The following is a 21642-nucleotide window of genomic DNA, read 5'->3' on the forward strand; positions in this document are numbered from 1 at the left end:
CTGCACCAGGCCACTAGTGTTGAATAAAAGTGGTGAAAGCGGACATCCCTGTCTTGTTCCTATTCTTCAGTTATAGATTTTGCCACTGAATGTGATGTTGGCTGTAGGCTTGGCATATAAGGTCTTTATTATTTTGAGGTATGATCCCTCTATTCCCACTTTGCTGAGAGGTGTTATAAAAAATGGGTGCTGGATTTTGTTGAAAGCTTTTTCTGAGTCTAAAGAAATGATCATATGATTTTTATGCTTTATTTTGTTTATGTGATGTATCACATTTATTGATTTGCATATATTATACCAGCCTTACATACTTGGAATAAATTCCACTTGATCATAATGAATGATATTTTTATTATATTTCTGGGTATGATTTGCTACTATTTTGTTGAGGATTTTATCATCTATGTTCATTAGGATATTGCCCTGTAATTCTCTTTACATGTGGTGTCTTTTTTTTTTTTTTTTTTTACTTTGTGAGGCAGGTTCTTTCACACACGTGCTAATTTTAGATGAGCCTAGGAGGTAGTTGCACACCTGCAAGGTATTTTGTGGTTTCACAAAATGTCCATTTTGTAACTGCTCCCATGACTTACTTAGTCTTTGTCATAACGCTCCAGGGAGATGATGATGGTTATCTCATTTTTCAGAGCATCTTACTGAGGTGAGAGATGCAGTAACCTTGGGGATAACCTCTGGCCCGGCCCTTAGGATTGGACAATGGCAAGGCAGTTTCCCACCCCGGGTCTGCCAGAGCTGCCCTGTGACTGTGCAACCAGGGCAGGGAGCGGGGCTGGGGTGAGGAGTGCTCGGGGCTGGACAGCCAGGCACTGGGGCGTGGCTGCAGAGTATGGGGTGCAGGAGCCCAGCCTGAAATGGAGGCTGTGAATTTACCCGTTGGGCCTTGAATTCTGAATTCAGGAGTTGGGGTTTTACTGCTGCAGGCAATGCTGCTCTGAATAGGAAGATGAGAACAGATTAAGGGGCTCCCTGCTGGCAGCTGCTTGGTAAACAGTTTATTTCTGCCTCAGGTAACATTACAGGACAACAGAATATCTTTATCAATTACTTGTGGTGTCTTTATTTGGTTTTGGAATTAGGATAACTCTTAGTTTTGGAAGATTTATGTTTCTAGGAATTTGTCCATTTCATCTTGGTTATCTAATTTGTTGGTATGTAGTTGTTCATTTCTTACAATCCTTTTTATTTTTGTGGTGTCAGCTATTACTCCACCATTTTCATTTCTGATTTTATTTATTTGGGTCCTCTCTCTTTGTTTCTTGATGAGTAAGGCTAGGTGTTCTGCCGGGGTCTAGCCCCGTAGGTCCGGGGGTTCCCAAAGGTGTGAACGGAGTCGGCGAAGAATGATTTACATGGAGACATTCTCCGTGGATCTTCTTGTGCCTGGCTGAGGCCACAGAAAGAGATGCAGAGGCAAGCCGAGCCTTTATTTTATAGCCAGAGGTAAACAAGGTAGTGGTTACCATAGTTACACTGTTCTTGTGAGTTTCACTTGTTTTGACCATAGTTACACTGTTCTTGTGAGTTTCACTTGTTTTGGCAGTACTTGCTACACCTCCCTCAGCCCATTAGCTTCCCAGATAAGATCTAGGGAGCATTATAAGGTCAAGCCTAATTATGCTAAGAGGACTGTGCCCTCTAAGCTGGGACTTGCCCTCTAAGTTTGTGACTTTGCCAACAGGTCAGTCTGAGGCTTAACCCTATATCGGCTCCCCACGGGGTTCATCAATCTTGTTTATATTTTCAAAGAGCCAGCTCTTGGCTTCATTGATCTTTTCTATTGTTTTTTGTTTTAACTTCTATGTTATTTATTTCTGCTGTAATCTTTATTATTTCCTTCCTTGTACTTACTCTGGGATTTCCTTTTTGTTCTCTTTCTAATTCTTTAACTTGTAGGGTTAAATAGTTCATTAGTAATTTTTCTTGTTTTTTGAGATAGACCTTAGTGCTATAAACTTCCTTCTCAGGACTACTTTTGCTGTGTCCCATAGATTTTGTGTTGTTGTGAGTGCATTTTAATTTGTTTCCAGGTAATTTTTTTATTTCTTTCTTGATCTCCTTGGTACCCCATTCATTGTTTTATAACAAGCTATTTAGCCTGCATGCTTTTGAATGTTTTTGAGTGGTTTTACTGTAGTTGATTTTTAATTTCATGCCATTGTGATCCGAGAAGATGCTTGATATGCTTTCAATCTTCTTGAACTTGTAGAGACTTGGTTTGTGTCCTAACATGAGGTCTGTCTTTGAGAATGACCCATGTGCACTTGAGAAGAATGTATGTTCTGTAGCTTTGGGGTGAAATGATGCATAAATGTTGATTAATTCCATCTGATCTAGTGTGTTATTTAGGATCACTGTTTTCTTGTTGGTTTTTTGTCTAGAAGATTTATCTAGTGATATCAGTGACATGTTAATGTCTCTTACTATTATTATATTGCTGTCAATCGCTCCCTTAAAGTCCTCCAGAAGTTTTTTGCTTGTTTGTTTGTTTGTTTTATATTTGGGTGCTTCTATATTGGGTGCATATATGTTTACCAGGGTTATATCGTCATGTTGGGTCGATCCCTTTAATATTATGTAGTGGCCTTCATTGTTTTTTGTTATGGCCTTCATTTTGAAGTCTAGTTTATCAGATATGAGTATAGCTACCCCAGTTTTTTTCATTTGCATTTGCATAGAAAATTTTTTCCCATCCCTTCACTTTCATCCTGTGTTAGTCTTTTGTTCTGAGGTGGGTCTCTTGTAGACAACATGTATATGGGTCATGTTTTCGTTTCCATTCAGCTACCCTTTGTCATTTGATTAGAGCACTTATGCCATTTACATTTAAGGTTATTATTGATAGGTACTTACTTGTTACCATTTTTATTTTTTTTATATCTATGTTCCTCTCTATTTCTTCTTATTATTATAATAGTCCCTTCCTTGTAGTGCTAGTTTGGTGGTGATAAACTCCTTTAGCCTTTTGTCTGTGAAGCTCTTTATTTCACCTTCAATTTTGAGTGATAGCCTTCCTGGATAGAGTAGTCTTGGATTCAAATTCTTGCTTTTCATTAATTTGTATATTTATGCCACTCCCTCTGTCCTGAAGTGTTTCTATTGAGAAATCAGCTGACAGTGTAATGGGAGTTCTCTTGTAACTTTCTGTCTCTTTCTTGCTACCTTTAAGAGTCTTCTTTGTCTTTAATGTTTGCCATTTTGATTATGATGTGTCTAGGTGTGGGTCATTTTAGAGTCATCTTGATTGGGACTTTCTGTGTTTCCTGAACTTGAATGACTTATTCTTCCAACAGGTTAGGAGGTACTTTCTTTCTGTCATTTTTTTCAAACAGGTTCTCTATTCCTTGCTCAGATTCTTCTCCCCCTGGCACCAATATGATGTGGATGTTGTTACATTTCATGTTGTCCCAAAGCTCCCTTAAGCTGTCTTCCTGCTTTTTAATATTTTTTCCAATTGCTGCTAAACTGTATGTGTTTTTCTCCTTTATCTTATGCTTCATTGATATTGTCCTCAGCTTCTTCTAATCTACTCTTGATTCCTTCCAGGAATTCTTTATTTCAGGTATGTCATTATTTATTTCCAATTGGTTCTTATTCATAGTTTCTATACAGTCTTCATGCTGAAATAGTTTTCACTATATTCCTTATAGTTCTCAAGTTGTTTGAGCATCCTTATAACCATTACTTTGAACTCTATGTGTGATAAATTGCTCTCTATTTCATTTAGATCTTTTTCTGGTGATTCCTCCTGTTCTTTCATTTGGGGCCTGTTTCTTTGTTTCCCCCTCTTTTCTGTTTCTTTGTGTTTGTTTCAGTGTGTCAGAGAATATTACTATGCCTCTCAATCTTGGTGGGCTGGCCATCTTATGGGACCCAGTGGTATAATCTCCTTGATCTAAGTTCAGTACTCTAGGAATGACCCTTGTGTGAGTTATTTGGGTTCTCCTGTTGAATATGGGTCTTGATAGTTGTTGTTATATTTGTGGATGAGCTCAGTCCTCAGGCTTGTTGACCGTGAGCCTCAACCCTGAATATATCATGCCAACTGTTATACAGGTGCTAACAGAACTAGACTAAACCAAAAAGAACATGAAGACAACAACAACAAAAAGAACTAAAAAAGGAAAACAAATACCAGTACCAACAGCAATAAAACAATAGCCACAACCAGAAGACTAAAATACAAACAAATAAATGAAAAACAGATACTAAAAAAGAACACTAGAATACATGAGACCAGAAGAATTAGAAGAGGAAATAAAAAAAAATACATTTGACCTAGTAATACCACTTCTAGGAATATATCCCAAGAAACCAGAAACACCAATCAGAAAGGATATATGCACCCCTAAGTTCATAGCAGCACAATTTACAATAGCTAAGACTTGGAAACAGCCTAAATGCCCATCAGCAGATGAGTGCATTAGAAAACTATGGTACATCTACACAATGGAATACTATGCTGCTATAAAAAAGAAGGAAATCTTACCATTTGCAGCAGCATGGATGGAACTGGAGAGCATTATGTTAAGTGAAATAAGCCAGGCAGCGATAGAAAAATACCACATTAACTCACTAATTTATGGATAATAAAGAACATTATAACCTGATGAACAAAAAGATAGATACAGAGGCAGAGAAGCATCGAACAGACTGTCAAAGTATAGCAGGAAGGCTGGGGAGTGTTGGTTGGGGGAGTAAGAGATCAACCAAAGGACTTATATGCATGCATATAAGCATAACCAATGGACACAAGACACTGGGGGAGGGGGGGGAGGGCATGTGCCGGTGGGTATGGGAGGCCGAAGGAAGGTCAATGGGGAAAAAAAGGAGACATTTGTGCTACTATTTGTAATACTTTTAAACAATAAAATAAAATTAAAAACAAAACAAAAAAACTGAAATAAATAAGTAAAAGAGAATATGAAAGCAAAGAAGGAAGAGATCAAAAATAGGGTAGGTATAAAAATAAAATATAGAAAATAACAAATAAAATAATAATTTTTAAAAGTGATAATACTAAATAAAATAAAATGTAGAGTAGGAAAAGAAAAATGGGAACAGAGAAAAAAAATAAAATTAAAAATAAGAATTAACAAAAAGTAAAGAGGATGAGAAAGAGGAAAAACAGACCAAAAAAAAAAAAAAAAAAAGCAATTAGAGACTATACAAGTGGAGAGAAAGAAAATCAAAAACAAACAAACACAAAAAACACAAAAGAAAAAAAAAAACCAAAACAAAAGCCACACACACAAAAAGCCTTGGGTATGCTATTTGTGGAGCTCACTGGAATTTGCTTTGATGCTGTTGCATCTGGCCCTTTGGTGTATGGGTCTTAAATCAAGTAAGAGGACCACACCTCAGGGTGTGATGTGTGTGTTGGGGGGGATGTTAATTTGAGGGTAAGGGGCAAATGAGCCCTGTTGAGAAGTACCTGCAACTTAAATCCCTTCAATAGACTATCAGATAAAGTTCAAACCCTTTATCCTGGCATTTAAAACCTCAAAATCTGCTCACCTCTACTCATTCCTCTCCCCTCCCTGCCTTGCATTTTCTGTATCATCACATAGAACTCCCTGCTGTTTTCCCCAAATAACCATTCTGTGCTCATGCTGTTCTCTCCTAGATACCTTCGGCCCTGACTTTCTTCTCCACCTTCAATTTAATGATCCTTGCCCATTATTTAAGACTTCTTTCAAGTATCTTGTCATTCAAAAGTCTTCTTTATCTCTTGTCCTGTCTGGATTAGGCACGACATTTTTATGTCCCTAGAATACTCCATGCATCTCACTGCTGTCATACTTAGTAGATTGTATTACAATTCACAGTTGATATGTCTTAGGGCTCACTAGAGCATGAATTCTTTGATGATGTGTGCTGTTTTATTCATATTTGAATCTTTTGTACTAGATTTATATTCTATCTCCCACTAGGCACTTCATTAAATATTTGATGACTCAGTGAACCAATGAATAAATGAAAGCTGCCTTCATTGAGATTAAGTTTTCTTGGGATATAGAGATAATACAAAATATAAACTTCCCTGCTGCAGCAATGGATTTATGATACCTTCCCACAGCTTTTTCTTAGTCCTTGCATGGAGCAGAAGCACGCACGGAGATCTGATTTAACAAAGAACCCCATAATCAGTGTTTATAGACAGAAGGAACCGACAGTTCTATATAGGGGTTAAACCAGAATATTTCGTTTTATAGACAGTGTGCTCTTCAACCAAAGCAATAAGACAATACCGCAGAAAATTATCAAAAAGCCTATCACAAATAGAAAGATGTAGGATGATATCTGTGTCTCAGACTTCAACTCTGAATCTCTGGTCCTTTTACCAAAAGTAGGAAACAGAGCTAAGAGTCACACCCCATGTCAGAAATAAGTATGTGGACAGTAACCCTTGGGGGCAGATGTGATGGCGGTGTTACTGTAGAAAACCCGTGTTCTCTATTGCGCCATTGCTTCCTTGCAGAGGAGCCTGGCTCCTCAGTTACTGGAGAAGAGGAATGTTGATGACCACAAGCGCTCACAGTGACTCTAAGGCACTTTCAGAGCTTTTCCTCGAACCAAGAAGTAACTTGCAGGACTTTTTTGGGTTCTGTATTTACTATATCATCAGTGATAGCCAGTCTGCAGCAACAAAGTAAAGAAATCTCACTGTTTCTCATCATTCCACAGGTAGTTTGCCTGCCTTTCAGTGAGGTTAGTTAGTTAACAGCAAATACTACAGAAAGGTCCTGCACTTCGTCAGCCAGCATTGCCTTCATTCTGAAGCCTGAATATTCAAACACAGTGGACTCATTTGGAATCATGCACATTTAAAGTTCATGACTTTAATCAGAGTTACCTAATCCCCGAGCCTCGTCTTCCTTTTTAGAAGTGCTAGCTTGTCGGGATAGGTAGGCTAACAAGAACTCTTCATGGTTTCTGCAGCTTGTTCAGTTCCAGCTGTGTTTTTCTGATTTGATTAGTGAATATTTGATACCAGGATACAGCAGTAGAAACACTACTGCATTGGGCCACAGTAATTTATAAAGCTGTAATTTATAGTGTATGGAATCTTGGAGTGTATTCAAGGCAATTATTAATGAATGTTATAATCATTACTACAGCCTTACAGCAATATTACATTTATATTTGCCTTTTAATATTTTTACATGTAAAGATATAGAAATGCAAACATTTTCTTAACACAAAATCTGTACCAGAGCCCCAGCCCCTGTGACTCAATTAGTTGGAATGTCAGCCTGAACAGCAAAAGGTGGTGAATTCGATTCCCAGTCAGGGCACATACCTAGGTTTCAGGGTCCATCCCAAGTTGGGGCATATATGGGAGTCAACCGATAGATGTTTCTCTCTCACATAGATGCTTTCCCCTTCGCCCCTCTAAAATCAATTATATATATATAATTTGGATTGGAAAATAAATTCATTAAAATATGTTTTTCTTAACAATATCTTGCTATTTGAGTAATCAGTTCTAAGTCAACTAACTTAATCAAATCTTGTTAAATAGTAGCACCTTATGGTAACTTAAAAGAAATCATATTGGAATTTTTATCAAATTTTTGTGAATTTTCAGTGGCTCTCTGTTGAATACCTTAAACAATATTACAATTATTTTATCCATTTTTCTCACATTGGAAGGGAAGACTCAACAGGAATAATGTAAAAATAGACAGGAAGAATTGTTTTTTAAAACTTTTATTTTCTTTTTTTCTCCAGTGAAAACATTCTCCTTTCCTTTCCCCTTTCTTTCTTTCTCTCTCTCTTTCTTTCTTTCTTTCTTTCTCTCTTTCTCCGATATATTGTAGTTCAAATAAGTCTTTTCAGGCTGCTATACCAAAATCCCATAGGCTGATAGCTTATAAACAACAGAAATCTATTTCTCACACTTCTGGATGTCTGGAAGTCCAAGATCAAAGTGGCAGCAGATTCAGTGTCTAGTGGGGCTGTTTACTAGGCTGCTATTTTTCCACTACAACCTCACCTGGTGGAGGCACCAAGCTCATTCACAAGGGCTCAGCCCTCGTGACCTAATCACTTCCCAAAGATCTACCTTCAAATACATCCCAATGGGGAGTCGCATTTCAACATATAAAATCTGAGAAGGCAAACACTCAGCCCCTTGCACAGGGATTTTGTAAAAAGTGAATGAAATCTTAGCTATTCACCAATTGTGCTGCTATGAACATAGGGGTGCATATATCCTTTCTGATTGGTGTTACTAGATTCTTGGGATATATTCCTAGAAGTGGGATCACTGGGTCAAATGGGAGTTCCATTTTTAGTTTTTTGAGGAAACTCCATACTGTTCTCCACAGTGGCTGTACCAGTCTGCATTTCCACCAGCAGTGCAAAAGGGTTCCTTTTTCTCCACATCCTCTCCAGCACTTGTCGTTTGTTGATTTGTTGATGATAGCCATTCTGACAGGTGTGAAATGATACCGCATTGTCGTTTTTTGCATCTCTCGTATAATTAGTGACTTTGAGCATGTTTTCATATGTTAAGATTTGGAAACAGCCTAAGTGCCCATCAGCAGATGAATGAATTAAAAAACTGTGGTACATCTACACAATGGAATACTACGCTACGGTAAAAGAAGGAGTTCTTACCATTTGCAACAGCATGGATGGAACTGGAGGGCATTATGCTAAGTGAAATAAGCCAGTCAGAGAAAGATAAATACCACATGATCTCACTCATTTGTGGAATATAGTGAACAACATAGGCTGATGAAAAGGGATAGATCCAGAGACAGAGAAGCAGCGATAAGACTGTCAAACCTCAGAGGGAAAGTAGGGGAGGGTGGGGGTAAGGAGGAGAGATCAACCAAAGGACTTGTATGCATGCATATAAGCCCAACCAATGGACACAGACAACAGGGGGGCAAGGGCATGAGTGGCGGGGGGGGGGGGGGGGGAGTTTATGGGAGGAATGAGGTCACATAATCAATAAAGAAATTAAAGATTGAAAAAAGAGTGAATGAAAACAAATAATTGATGCCTGTGAAATGTCTGCTAATTATGCAGCCTCTCTTTCTCTACCTCTTCTTCAGTCCTGCCAGCTTCTTCTCTCTAATAGGACTGTTGTGAACTCCTTTCCTCATCCAAGGCCTCTGGGCCTCCACTGGCCCACGCAGGCTGCTTTTCCATCTCCCTCTGGAGGACCTTGGCAGCCACTCTTTGCTCAGGGGACTAAGCTGGGTTGCTCACTTCTCTCTGAGCATTGCCTGCACTTTTCTGCCACAGGGAGCTCCCTCCAGCTCACAACTCAACCGGACATGCTATTGGTTCCCTCTCTGTGGTGAGGATTCTACCCATTTCTCTGGGCTCACTTGTGTGCTTTTACTCTCCATGTTGACCTACATTCAGCTCATCTACTCCTTTAGGCATTTGTCTAGTTCTTGTGTAACAACATGCCTCCAACCTCTGAAATGCAACAATGAAAAAGCAAGTCAACAAACTTGAATCCATGTTTATTTACCTCCTACAAAGCCTAGAATTGCTTTCAGTTCTGCTTGGAATAGAAAGTGAACAGTATTTAAATACTGAATACATTCGTTAGGTGCACAAAGACTATTTTGCGAGAATTTTATTTGTTTCTATGTTCCCTCCTGGGAGATTGGCAATGAGATACAGATGAAATAGATAAGTTAACAAACAAAATACAGTCTGTTACGTGATCTGCTAGAGATAACCACAGGACATTTATGGGAGTGGTACTAATCCAGGTAAGTCAATAATTGGATGAAAGAATGGATGACTGTATGAATGAATAATTTATTTTAATTTTCTAGAGCTGACATTTAGTACTCTACAGTCCTCCTTGTGGGTAATCAGCCTGATAATTTTGTGTTGCAACTACAGTGACTCTCCTAATTTCTTCTTTGCCACATTCACTAATAACACAGTGGATATCATTCTAATGAATTCTGTACACCTGCTTTCTCATCATGGCTTTAACCACAATGTGGACTGAGCTCTCAAATTGTGACATTAAAAATATTAATTTGGGAGTTTTAAAAATGTTTAAGCATAAGATTAATCTACTATTTTATTATTAAAGACAGGTAACACATATTTAATGCTTCTTTGATCAATGTTTCATCTTTGTGCACAACACATTATTATTTTACTTCTCTTGGTTTTGTACTTAGGACGATTTGAAAGAACCTAATTTCTAGAGTCTTTTGCAAAAAGAACCTCAGTGGACTTTTGTTGTTTTATAGCTTTTTAAAAATGTTTTTCTTTTTATGGGACTTTTTCTTTTACAACCTTTTCATAAAATATTATTTTCCCTACTTTGCCTCTTTTATTTTGTCTTTTAGTTACAAACATTAAGGAGGCTTCTTGACCCTGTTTTTGACCTCATGCTCTAGTACAGTGGTTCTCAACCTTCTGGCCCTTTAAATACAGTTCCTCATGTTGTGACCCAACCATAAAATTATTTTCGTTGCTACTTCATAACTGTAATATTGCTACTGTTATGAATCGTAATGTAAATATCTGATATGCAGGATGGTCTTAGGTGACCCCCGTGAAAGGGTTATTCGACCGCCAAAGGGGTCGCGACCCACAGGTTGAGAACCGCTGCTCTAGTAGATGTTTTAAACTAGGTCCACACTCAGTGTAACTATTTGATTCACTTCAAACCAAACCTTGTCACTCAGGATCACTATGCTATAAAATGTCAGACAACACTTAGGTTGGACGTCACGCCTTTCTTGATATCCTTCAGCAGAAGTTTAGTAGCGACTACCCAACGAAAGTATCATATGGCAAACAGTAAAATGTGACCTACTGGTGAGGTTGAAATGGTTTTCTTTTCTTTTCTTTTTTTCTGTTGCCATTTAATGTTAGATCCCCATGAGCTTAAACTCATATAACAGAAGACATCATCATCTTTTATTTGTCTGATTCAGTCATTCTACAAATGTTCATTGAACACCTATGCTATGTGCCAGGACTTTTTTTTCCAGGTTCTAGGGAATAGGAACAAATAAACATAATTAATATCTTAGGAGAACAAAATTAAAGAGAGGGAATCAGGAATGACCAGGGTAGGGAAGTGTAATTTGTACAGGATGTCCAGAGAAAGCCTCTAACAAGATTCGTTTGGGAGGGACCTCACTGAAGCAAGAGAGTAAGAGAGAGACCCTTGCCCAGCATTTCGGGAAGCCTTCCAGGAAGAGGTGGCAGCAAGTGCTGGGCCCTGAGGCTGCCCACGTTCCAGGAACAGAAAAGCTAGTGTGGCTAGAGTAGAGCCAGCACCACAGAGCAATGGGAAGTGAGATTAGGGAGGATGTAAGTGGTGACATCATGTAGCATTTGTCAACCATGGCAATGTTTCTTTACATTTTTCTCTGAGTGAAATGAGAAGTTATTGGAGGGACCTGAGCCAAGGAGTGACACGCGATCTGATACATATTTTAAAATATTACTTTACCTACTTGTTGCATTAGTTTTCCTACATGGCACAACAAATTAGTACAACTTTAATGGCTTAAAACAACATGTATTTGTTATCTCACAGTTTCCATGGGTCTAGAGCAGCGGTTCTCAACCTGTGGGTCGCGAACAATGAAAATACATCCTGCATATCAGATATTTACATTACGATTCATAACAGTAGCAACATTACAGTTATGAAGTAGCAACGAAAATAATTTTATGCTTGGGGGTCACCACAACATGAGGAACTGTATTAAAGGGTTGCGGCATTAGGAAGGTTGAGAACCACTGATCTAGAGTCAAAGAGGAGGAACCATTTAGCTGAATTCTCTGCTCATAAATCTAAAAACAAGATGCCCTTTGCAAGGCAGAGTCCTGTTTCTAGCTCATGCAAGTTGTTGGCTGAATTCACTTCCTTGTCGTTGCAAGATTGAGATCCAGGTCCCCAATTTTTGTTTGTTTGTTGTTGCCATCCTAATCATTTTCCTACTGTGGTAAGAATTTCATAATATAAAAGTTACCCTCTTAACCATTTGTTAAGTTTACTTACGTTATTGTGAAACATCTTTAAAAAACATTTTTATCTTGCAGATTTGAAACTCTATACCCATGAAATAATTTCCCTTTATCCCTCCTCCCATTTCCTGCTAATCACCATTCTGCTTCCTATCTGTGTGAGTTTGACAACTGTATGTGCTGCAAATAAGTGGAATCATGCAGTATTTGCCTTATTGGTACTGGCTTGTTTGTTTTGGCTGGCTACCAGCCTGAGGCCACTCTTAGTACCTAGACATATAGGGTGTGGGAATTTCGGTGGCCATTTTATAATCCTGACAACTATGTAATGGGGGAACAGAACTGTGGGAGGGATAGGAGAAGAAGCTGGAGATCAGATAGAAGGCACTGGAGATGTCTACCCATTGCTTCTCAAAATTTAGTATGTGTTTGAATCTCTTGGGGTTTGTGTTAAAATTAGCTTCTGACCTAGTAATGCTACGACCTCCCTCTCCTAACAATCTCCTAGTGATGGCAATGCTGCTTGTGGAAGACAAAGACATAGACTAATGATGACAGTGGGCTGGGCTGGGCTAGGTTGGTAACAGTGGAGATGAGAAATGGTCTGGTTAGGGATATGATTTGAAGGTAGACCCAAGGGCGTTGCTGAGGAGGAAAGAGGCATCAGGCCGACTTCTAAGTTTAAGGGACCACAAAGATTACAGTTGGAGCTGGTTTCAGTTGTTCAGTTTGGATAAACCAAATAGGAAGCCAAAGAGGGATGATCACGAAATGCTATGGGAAATAGCAGGTTTATAAATCATATGCGCTGGTACCAGAGACTTAAATTTGTATGTTTCTGTGAACCACAACTATAAGATTCATTCTAGGGTTCTTGGATTTATTTCACTATATCAAAAATTTAAGCAAGCAAAGGGTCCTATTGATTTGTGCTGCATTTTCTCTGCTTCTCTTGCACTGACATAGTAAAATCAGCTGTGTTTTTTTGCCCTCATGCCAATTTCTTTACAGTGAAATAAGAATAGTATTTCTCATTAATAGAGCTGTTCCTGGAAGCTGACATGTGCATCATTGTGCATATTAAAGCATCTGATACTCCAGTGCTCTCTAGGAGTAGAGTTATATTTTTCAAAAAAAAAATTTAGCACCTGTCGATTTTGGTACATGCCTCACTAAGGGATGAATTACCTAATCGCCCCTGGCTATATAGGTATAGTTTCATGGTGTGACTGATTATTATTTTTTTCCTAAGCTAAATTATGGGTATATATAATTATGCATATAAATGTATTATGTAATATTAATATTTAGATGTATATGCTTATATTTGATGGGGAATATAATTTAATGTACGGTTATACATAAAATGTATTATGCAAAGCTAGTTTTGTCACATTATGAGAGCTTGCATGGAAGTCCAAGCTCACTGAGTTCTTTATCACAGAGATTTTAGTGTGTCACAAAATTTTTTGGGCACGCCCAAGAAAATATTTTCTGCTGATCTGACAAAATAGTAGGTATAATTTTGATTGATTTAAAAAAATAATAATAGTAATTACCTACCCTTTTTCCTCCAAAGTGACTTTTTAAAAATTCAGGTGCCTATAATTGTATAAAGGATTCCTGGTACCAAGAATTAACGAATCATACCCAGCTGGTGTGGTTCAGTGGTTGAGCGTCGACCTATGAACCAGTAGGTCATGGTTCATTCCCAGTCAGGGCATATGCCCAGGTTGTGGGCTCAATCTCCAGTAGGGGGCATGCAGGAGGCAGCTGATCAATGATTCTCTCTCATCATTGATGTTTCTGCCTCTCTCTCCCTCTCCCTTTCTCTCCGAATACATATATATATATATATATATATATATATATATATATATATATATCCTATCTAATAAAAGAGAAACATGGTAATTAGCGTACATCAGCTACCCTTCCCATTGGCTAATCAGGGTGATATGCAAATTAACTGCCAGCCAAGATGGCGGCTGGCAGCCAGGCAGCTGGAAGCGAACATGAGGCTTGCTTGCTTCAGTGAAGGAGGACTCCAACGTTCCCTGCCTGCCTTGCCGGCCTCTCAGCTGGCAGTTTGAAACATTGTAACAGATATAGAAGCTAAACAAAACCCCAGAAACCAGCTTTCAGCTGGCTGGGATCTCAGAGCTGGAGATGATACAGTGTTTCGATTATAGAACCGAAACAAACCAGATACCTGCTTTCAGCAGCAGAGGCCTTGGCCCAGAAGAAAAAAAGAAAAAAGGAGCGGTTGGGAGCTTCAGTCACCCACCAGCCTGAAAACAGCCCTCAGCCCCTCACCCAGACTGGCGAGGCACCCCAGTGGGGACCCCCACCATGAAGGGTGTGTGACCAGCTGCAAACAGCCATCATCCCCTCATCCAGGCTGGCCAGGCACCCCAGTGGGGACCCCCACCCTGATCCAGGACACCCTTCAGGGCAAACCAGCCAGCCCCTACCCATGCACCAGGCATCTATCCTATATGGTAAAAGGGTAATATGCCTCCCAGCACCTGGATCAGCGGAGCCGCGAGGCCTCCTGGCACCGGGATCAGCATGACAGGGGGCAGTGCCCAAACCCCCTGATTGCCCTGCGGCTCTGTGTGTGACAGGGGGCGGGGCCACAACCTCCCTATCCGCCCTGCTCTGTTCGTGACAGGGGAAGGTGCCCCAATTCCCTGATCAGCCCTGCTCTGTGCCTGATAGGGGGGAGCTCCCCAACTTCCTTATCGCCCTGCGGCTCTGTGTGTGACAGTGTGTGGTGCCCCAAACCCCCCCCCATGGGCCCTGCTCTGTGTGTGACGGGGTAGAGCCATAACCTCCCCAACGGCCCTGCCCTGAGTGTGAGAGTGGTGGTGCCCCAACCCCCTGATCAGCCCTGCTCTGTGGGTGATAGAGGGCGGCCCCCCAACTCCCCTATCAGCCCTACTCTGTGCATGACAGGGGGGAGCTCCCCAACCCCCTGATGGGCCCTGCTCTGTGCGTGACACGGGGGAGCTCCCCAATCCCCTGATCGACCCTGCTCTGTGCGTGACAGGGTACGGAGCCCCAACCCCCTGATTGGCCCTGCTCTGTGAGTGACAGGGGGTGGCGCCGCAACCTCCCCATCAACCCTGCCTTGAGTGTGACAGGGGGCGGTGCCCCAACCCCCCAATCGGCCCTGCTCCGAGCCTGACCAGGGGCTGCACCTAGGGATTGGGCCTGCCCTCTGCCACCCGGGAGCAGGCCTAAGCCAGCAGGTCGTTATCTCCCGAGGGGTCCCAGACTGCGAGAGGGCACAGGCCGGGCTGAGGGACCCCCCCCCCCCCCTCCCGAGTGCACAAATTTTTTGTGCACCAGGCCTCTAGTATATATATATATTAAAAAAAGAATTTACCTTATTATGTGGTGTGACCAACAAGATTATATGACCTATTTATTTATGGTTCAAAACAGGGCATTCATACCAGATTGCTACTGTTGTGTTGACTGTCATCATATTTTTATTTGACAATCTAGGGAAAAGAGGTCATTGCCCTTCACTGAAGAGTCAGGTATTGCATGTTTAAAAATTCTTGCAGTACGCTATTTGAAAATCGCTGTTTTATTACAAGAAGTAGATTGCATAGACTACAGGTACAGGCGGGTGGAGGTTGTTTACTTATAATTTCCTTCAACATCAATCATGGAAAACCTTGGCCTTGCTCAAACATGGGCTAGGACTCACTGCCTTACCTGACAATCAGGCTTTCTGTTATTTGAAGAGTGTGATGGCTAAAGAAAGACTGTTGATCTCTGTACTTGATGTGGTTGTTCTAGAGGCCTGTTTTTATAGTGTATTATATTAAAACCCAGAATCTAAATCTAGGCATGTGTGTTTAATGAATTGGTTCAAAGATGTCTCAATTTTCTTCCTATTATATACATATTTTAATGTAATGGATTCATTATAACATAAAATTTAGCTTTTGCAGAGTAATTTATGAAATTAACTTCTTACCCTTTTCTTTTCCTAGGAGCACTGAATCAAAAAAATTGGGGAAAGAAATATCCAACATGTAATAGCCCCAAACAATCTCCTATCAATATTGATGAAGATATTGCACAAGTAAATGTGAATCTTAAGAAACTTAAATTTCAGGGTTGGGATAAAACATCTTTGGAAAACACATTCATTCATAACAATGGGAAAACAGGTAACATGTTTGCATTTTGTTTGTGTCTTTAATATATTTATTGGACCTAGAGGAAGTTCAGATTAGTTTCATTTGATTTTCCTTTTATAATGCACTATGAACTGGATATAAACTATCTGTACAGAGCCTAGAAAATCCGAAGTTTAGACATTTTGAAAATGTGTACAAAAAAATAAAATCACCAAACTAGTTATCTCATGTTCTCCAATAATATAACAATAATGATGCCTCCACTAGAAGATGTGATAAATATATTGTAATATGTAATTAATGTAATCTAATAATTCCATCACTGGTTAATCACTTAGTCAATCAGGATTTCCTTTCTTGGTCATTGTAGTTTGATTTGTCTGCTGAACCTCAGACTATATTCAATAATTGGATAAGAAAAAAGCAATTGACTATAACTGAATTTTAAGAAATTACTAGCCGTTCTACACAAAAGCTTAAAATTATATACAATCCTTAGGAAGCACTCTCAACGTGCTTTTTCTTGACACTGTCTGTTTTTAAAAACATGCAAATTATAATACCATAAAAAATTCCACTAAATGATAAGTAGAAAAATGATATTTTTCAAAAAGTGAACACCTTTTTTTCTCTGATATGTTTTAAATGAAATTGTATGTATTTCAAGAAGTTGCCTAAAATAAATATAGTCATGGGGAAGAGACTGGAAAAAATATTCAAAATGATCATAGTGGTAATGTTGAGGTGGTTTGTAATTAGTGAATTTTTTCTCTACTTTCCATATTTTAGTAATATAATTATTTGAATGTGGCAATTTAGTTTTAAATTCCATAAGGGTAGGATTTTTTTCTACATCAGTGCCTAATGCAGATTAAGTAAGTACTCAGTAAATATGTGTTGAATGAAAAATTAAGAAAATTATTATATTATAATATATTCTTAATTAAATTCATAAAAGTATATTGTTGTAAATCTTGACATTTCCAGTACTGGTTTTTTTTTTAATGCGTCTATATTATTGAAAGTATATGATGTCCCCTTTGGGTTTTTTCCCATTGACTCCCTCAACCCCGCGCCCACCTCTCCCAGGCCTTCACCACACATTGTCTGTGTCCATGGGTTAAGCATTTATGCATATAAATTCCCTGGTTAATCTCCCATCTCATCCCCACCCCCGCCTTCCCTCTTAAATTCGTCAGTCTGTTCCATGCTTCTATGTCTCTGAATCTATTTTGTTCATCAGTTTATTTTGTTCATTAGATTCCACATAAGAGTGAGATCATGTGATACTTATCTTTCTCTGACTGGCTTATTTCGCTTAGCATAATACTCTCCAGGTCCATCCATGCTGTTGCAAAATGGTAAGAGTTCCTTCTTTTTACAGCCACATAGTACCCCATGGTGTAAATGTGCCACAGCTTTTTTATCAACTCACCTATCTGCTAATAGGCACTCGGGCTGTTTCCAGATCCTAGCTATTATAAATTGCCCTACTATGAACATATGGGTGTATATATCCTTTCTGATTGGTGTTTCAGGTTTCTTAGGATATATTCCTAGAAGTGGAATCTCTGGGTCATATGGCAGTTCCATTTTTAATTTTTTTGAAGAAATTCCATACTGTTTTCCATAATTGCCGCACCAGTCTGCAATCCCACCAGCAGTGTACTAGGGTTCCCTTTTCTCCACATCCTCACCAGCACTTGCCATTTGTGGATTTGTTGATGGTAGCCATTCTGACAGGTGTGAGGTGATACCTCATTTTAATTTGCATCTCTCAGATGATTAGTCACTTTGAGCATTTTTTCATATGTCTCTTGGCCATCTGTATGTTCACTTTGAAGAAGTGTCTATTTAGGTTTGCCCATTTTTTTATTGGATTTGTCTTCCTTTTGTTAAATTGTGTAGGTTCCTTATATATATTGGATATTAACGTTTTATCAGATGTATCATTACCAAATATATTCTCATACAGTGGGCTCTCTTTTCATTTTGTTGATGGTTTCTTTTGCTATGCAAAAGTTTTTATTTTTATGTAGTTCCATTTGTTTATTTTCTCCTTAGTTTCCTTTGCCCTAGGACAGCGGTTCTCAACCTGTGGGTCTCAACCCCTTTGGCTGTCGAATGACCCTTTCACAGGGGTCGCCTAAGACCATCCTGCATATCAGATACTTACATTACTATTCATAACAGTAGCAACATTACAGTTATGAAGTAGCAACGAAAATAATTTTATGGTTGGGTCACAACATGAGGAACTGTATTTAAAGGGCCAGAAGGTTGAGAACCACTGCCCTAGGAGATGTATCAGTAAACATATTGTTATGAGAGATGTCTGCGATTTTGTTGCCTATATTTTCTTCTAGGATTTTTATGGTTTCATGACTTACATGTAAGTTTTTTATCAATTTTGAGTTTATTGTGTATGGTGTAAGTTGGTGGTCTAGTTTCATTTTTTTGCATGTACCTGTCTAATTTTCCCAGTATCATTTATTAAAGAGACTGTCTTGACTCCATTGTATGCTCTTGCATCCTTTGTCAAATATTAATTGAGCATAATGGCTTGGGTCGATTTGTAGGGTCTCTTCTGTTCCATTAATCTATATGCCTATTCTTTTGCCAGTATCAGGCTGTTTTGATTATGGTGGCTTTGTAGTATAATTTAATATCTGGTATTGTAATTTCTCCAATTTTATTCTTCCTTAAGATTGCTGCAGCTATTTGTGGTCTTTTATTATTATTGTTATTATTATTATTATTATTATTCCATATAGATTTTTGGAGAGTTTTTTCTAGATCTGTGAAATATGCCCTTGGTATTTTAATAGGGATTGCAGTGAATCTACAGATAGCTTTGGGTGGTATGGACATTTTAATGATGTTAATTCTACCCATCCATGAACATGGTATATTCTTCCACTTGTTTCTATATTCCTCCATCTCTTTTTTCAATGTCCTCTAGTTTTCTGAGTACAAATCTTTTACAAAACTCCTTGACTAAGTTTATTCCTAAGTATCTTTTTTTGTTGCAATGTAAATGGGATTGTTTTCTTAGTTTCTCTTTCTGAGAATACTAATACATTATTGGTGTATAAAACACCATCGAGCCCTACCTAGTTTGGCTCAGTGGATAGAGCATCCACCCATGGACTGAAGTGTCAACCTATGAACCAGGAGGTCATGGTTCGATTCCCAGTCAGAGCACATGCCCGAGTTGTGGCTCCATCCCCAGTGTGGGGCATGCAGGAGGCAGCTGATCAATGATTCTCTCTCATCATTGATGTTTCTATCTCTCTTTCCCTCTCCCTTCCTCTCTGAAATCAATAAAAATATATATATTTTAAAAAGTACAGCATTAAATCTTGATCAGGTTAATCTCTGTGTCTCTTCCTTCCTAGGATTGTGTGAGTAGCAAATATTTAATGCATGGCACATTGTAAGTGATAAAAAAGAATGTTGACCATTATTGTTATTGTATTGTTATTGTTGTTATTATTAATGGAAGTTTATGCCTCTAGTTGTCCGACCAGCATGTTGGATTAAGTTCCTAATGCCAACATTGGTTTCTGCCTCATGGAACAAAAACTGTTTAGATCTGATTGAGAGATTTCAACATCTTGTCTTAAGCTCTCAAGAGAATTCTTAATCTCCAGACAACTCTTAAAATACTGTCAGATAATATTTGATATGGAACTCAAATTAAGAGATTTTAAGATTCTGAAAGTTGTCACTCAGAATTCAAACATGAGATGGCTAAAACTCCTCAATGGGACTGGGTTTCCACCTGCCTTGCTGCAGCCTGGGACATGGCTTGATGAAGCCTGGGGCGATGCATGGAGGGGTACGAAGGGGAGACAGAAACAGCACCCTGATAACAAGTAGAAATGAGCTGAACATGAGAAGATGGGGAGCACTCCCAAGAGAAGACTTCTTTCCTCTCTTCTGTTCCTTCTCCCTTCGCCCTGTCCCCGCACTGTCATCACATGCCTTAGGGAAGGAGAGCTTCGGGGTAAGGGCCATCTCAGAACTCCAGAGAAGCAGGCCAGATGGACTGGCTGGCTGTCCTCTGCTAAAAGGGTCCCACAGTACTTAAGGTATTTGGGTTAGTTTACATTTTAGGCAATAAGATATATTGATTTTTTTAAAAATTTGAATTTCCTGGGGTGACATTGGTTAATAAAATTATAAAGTTTCAAGTGTACAATTCTATAATACATCATCTATATATTGGGGATATTGTGCAGAGTTACAGTTCAGCTTCCAAAATGACAACTTAATTTTTAAAAAATTAATCAAAGAAATTATTTTTAATGTACCTGTGATAGGAGAAAATGTACTTGAAATTTGTAATTTTGATTTTTAGAAATTTAGATGCAATTTTATTTTTGTCTGTGTGTTTTAGTGGAAATTAATCTCACTAATGACTACCAGCTCAGTGGAGGAGTTTCAGAAACGGTGTTCAAAGCAAGCAAGATAGCTTTTCACTGGGGAAAATGCAACATGTCATCCGATGGATCCGAACATAGTTTAGAAGGACAAAAATTTCCACTCGAGGTAAGTCACTAGTTCTGCTGGTGCTCCAGTGTGGACTGGTTGCCCTCTACATCCATGCACAGCCATCCTAAGATCTCCATAATCATCCTCCTCGGAGTTCCCTCTGATTCTTTCCTCTATTCATTGAGATTTTATTAAGCATATTATTTTATTAATTTGTTAGCAAATTTTATAATTTGTACAGTTATATTTTGTTTGCTTTGTTAATATCTGTCTTCCTTACTAGACTAAGTTAAATAATACCCAAATTTGCTTTTTCACTTGCTGGGAACCCAGAATGTCACATTATTGATGATAAATGTTTATGAGTAAATGAATAAATGAAATTTTTTCATACCCCTGTAGGGAAAAAAAAAGGGGGGGGGAGCTCATCATTATACTGGAGAATCAAAGAAATGCAAAGTAAAACGAGAAAGAATTTTCAGCTTTAAAATTGGCAAGATAAACATAATTATAATAAATCATGAATGTGGGATGAAATAAACACTTTCATACATGTCTAGGGAGTATAAATTGGTAGACTTTCTGGATGCAATTTGCTTGTTTTTATCAAGAGTTTTAAAAAGCTTATTGTCAATATCCGTCATTTCAATTTGTAGCAGTTTAATCTAAAATATAATTAGAGATATACTCAAAAATGTATGTGCAAAGATTTATTTACAGTAATAAAAAGTTGAAACAAAAGAAAATGATTAAATACATTATGATGGGATATTATATATCTTGTAAAAATCATATTCTTACATGATTTACACAAAAATGGTTCATCATACGATATTAATGCTTTTTATTTTTTGAAGATATTGATGCTTTTAAAAAAGAATATAAAAAGGTGAACATGGTATTGTTATTTCAACTTTGTGAAATATGAAAACTAGTCACTGAGAGTACAGTTTGAATCACTGACTAAGTTTGAATATGGATTTCACCA

At 38.6% G+C, this 21642-nt stretch overlaps 1 protein-coding gene across 2 annotated transcripts in view; it reads left to right on the forward strand.

Moving 5' to 3' along the window:
• The window catches only part of PTPRZ1 (protein tyrosine phosphatase receptor type Z1), a 186961-nt gene that overhangs the window by 86382 nt on the left and 78937 nt on the right, over positions 1 to 21642 (forward strand). For both annotated transcript variants that reach the window (XM_070423798.1, XM_070423800.1), the window contains exons 3-4: positions 16008 to 16187; positions 20560 to 20711. In XM_070423798.1, the coding sequence (XP_070279899.1) occupies positions 16008 to 16187; positions 20560 to 20711 (332 nt within the window). The remainder of the gene's footprint in view (positions 1 to 16007; positions 16188 to 20559; positions 20712 to 21642) is intronic.

Source organism: Myotis yumanensis, unplaced genomic scaffold (genome assembly GCF_028538775.1).
Source record: "Myotis yumanensis isolate MYYU_CA2020_CCGP unplaced genomic scaffold, mMyoYum1.0.hap1 SCAF_9, whole genome shotgun sequence".
Lineage (NCBI taxonomy): Eukaryota > Metazoa > Chordata > Mammalia > Chiroptera > Vespertilionidae > Myotis > Myotis yumanensis.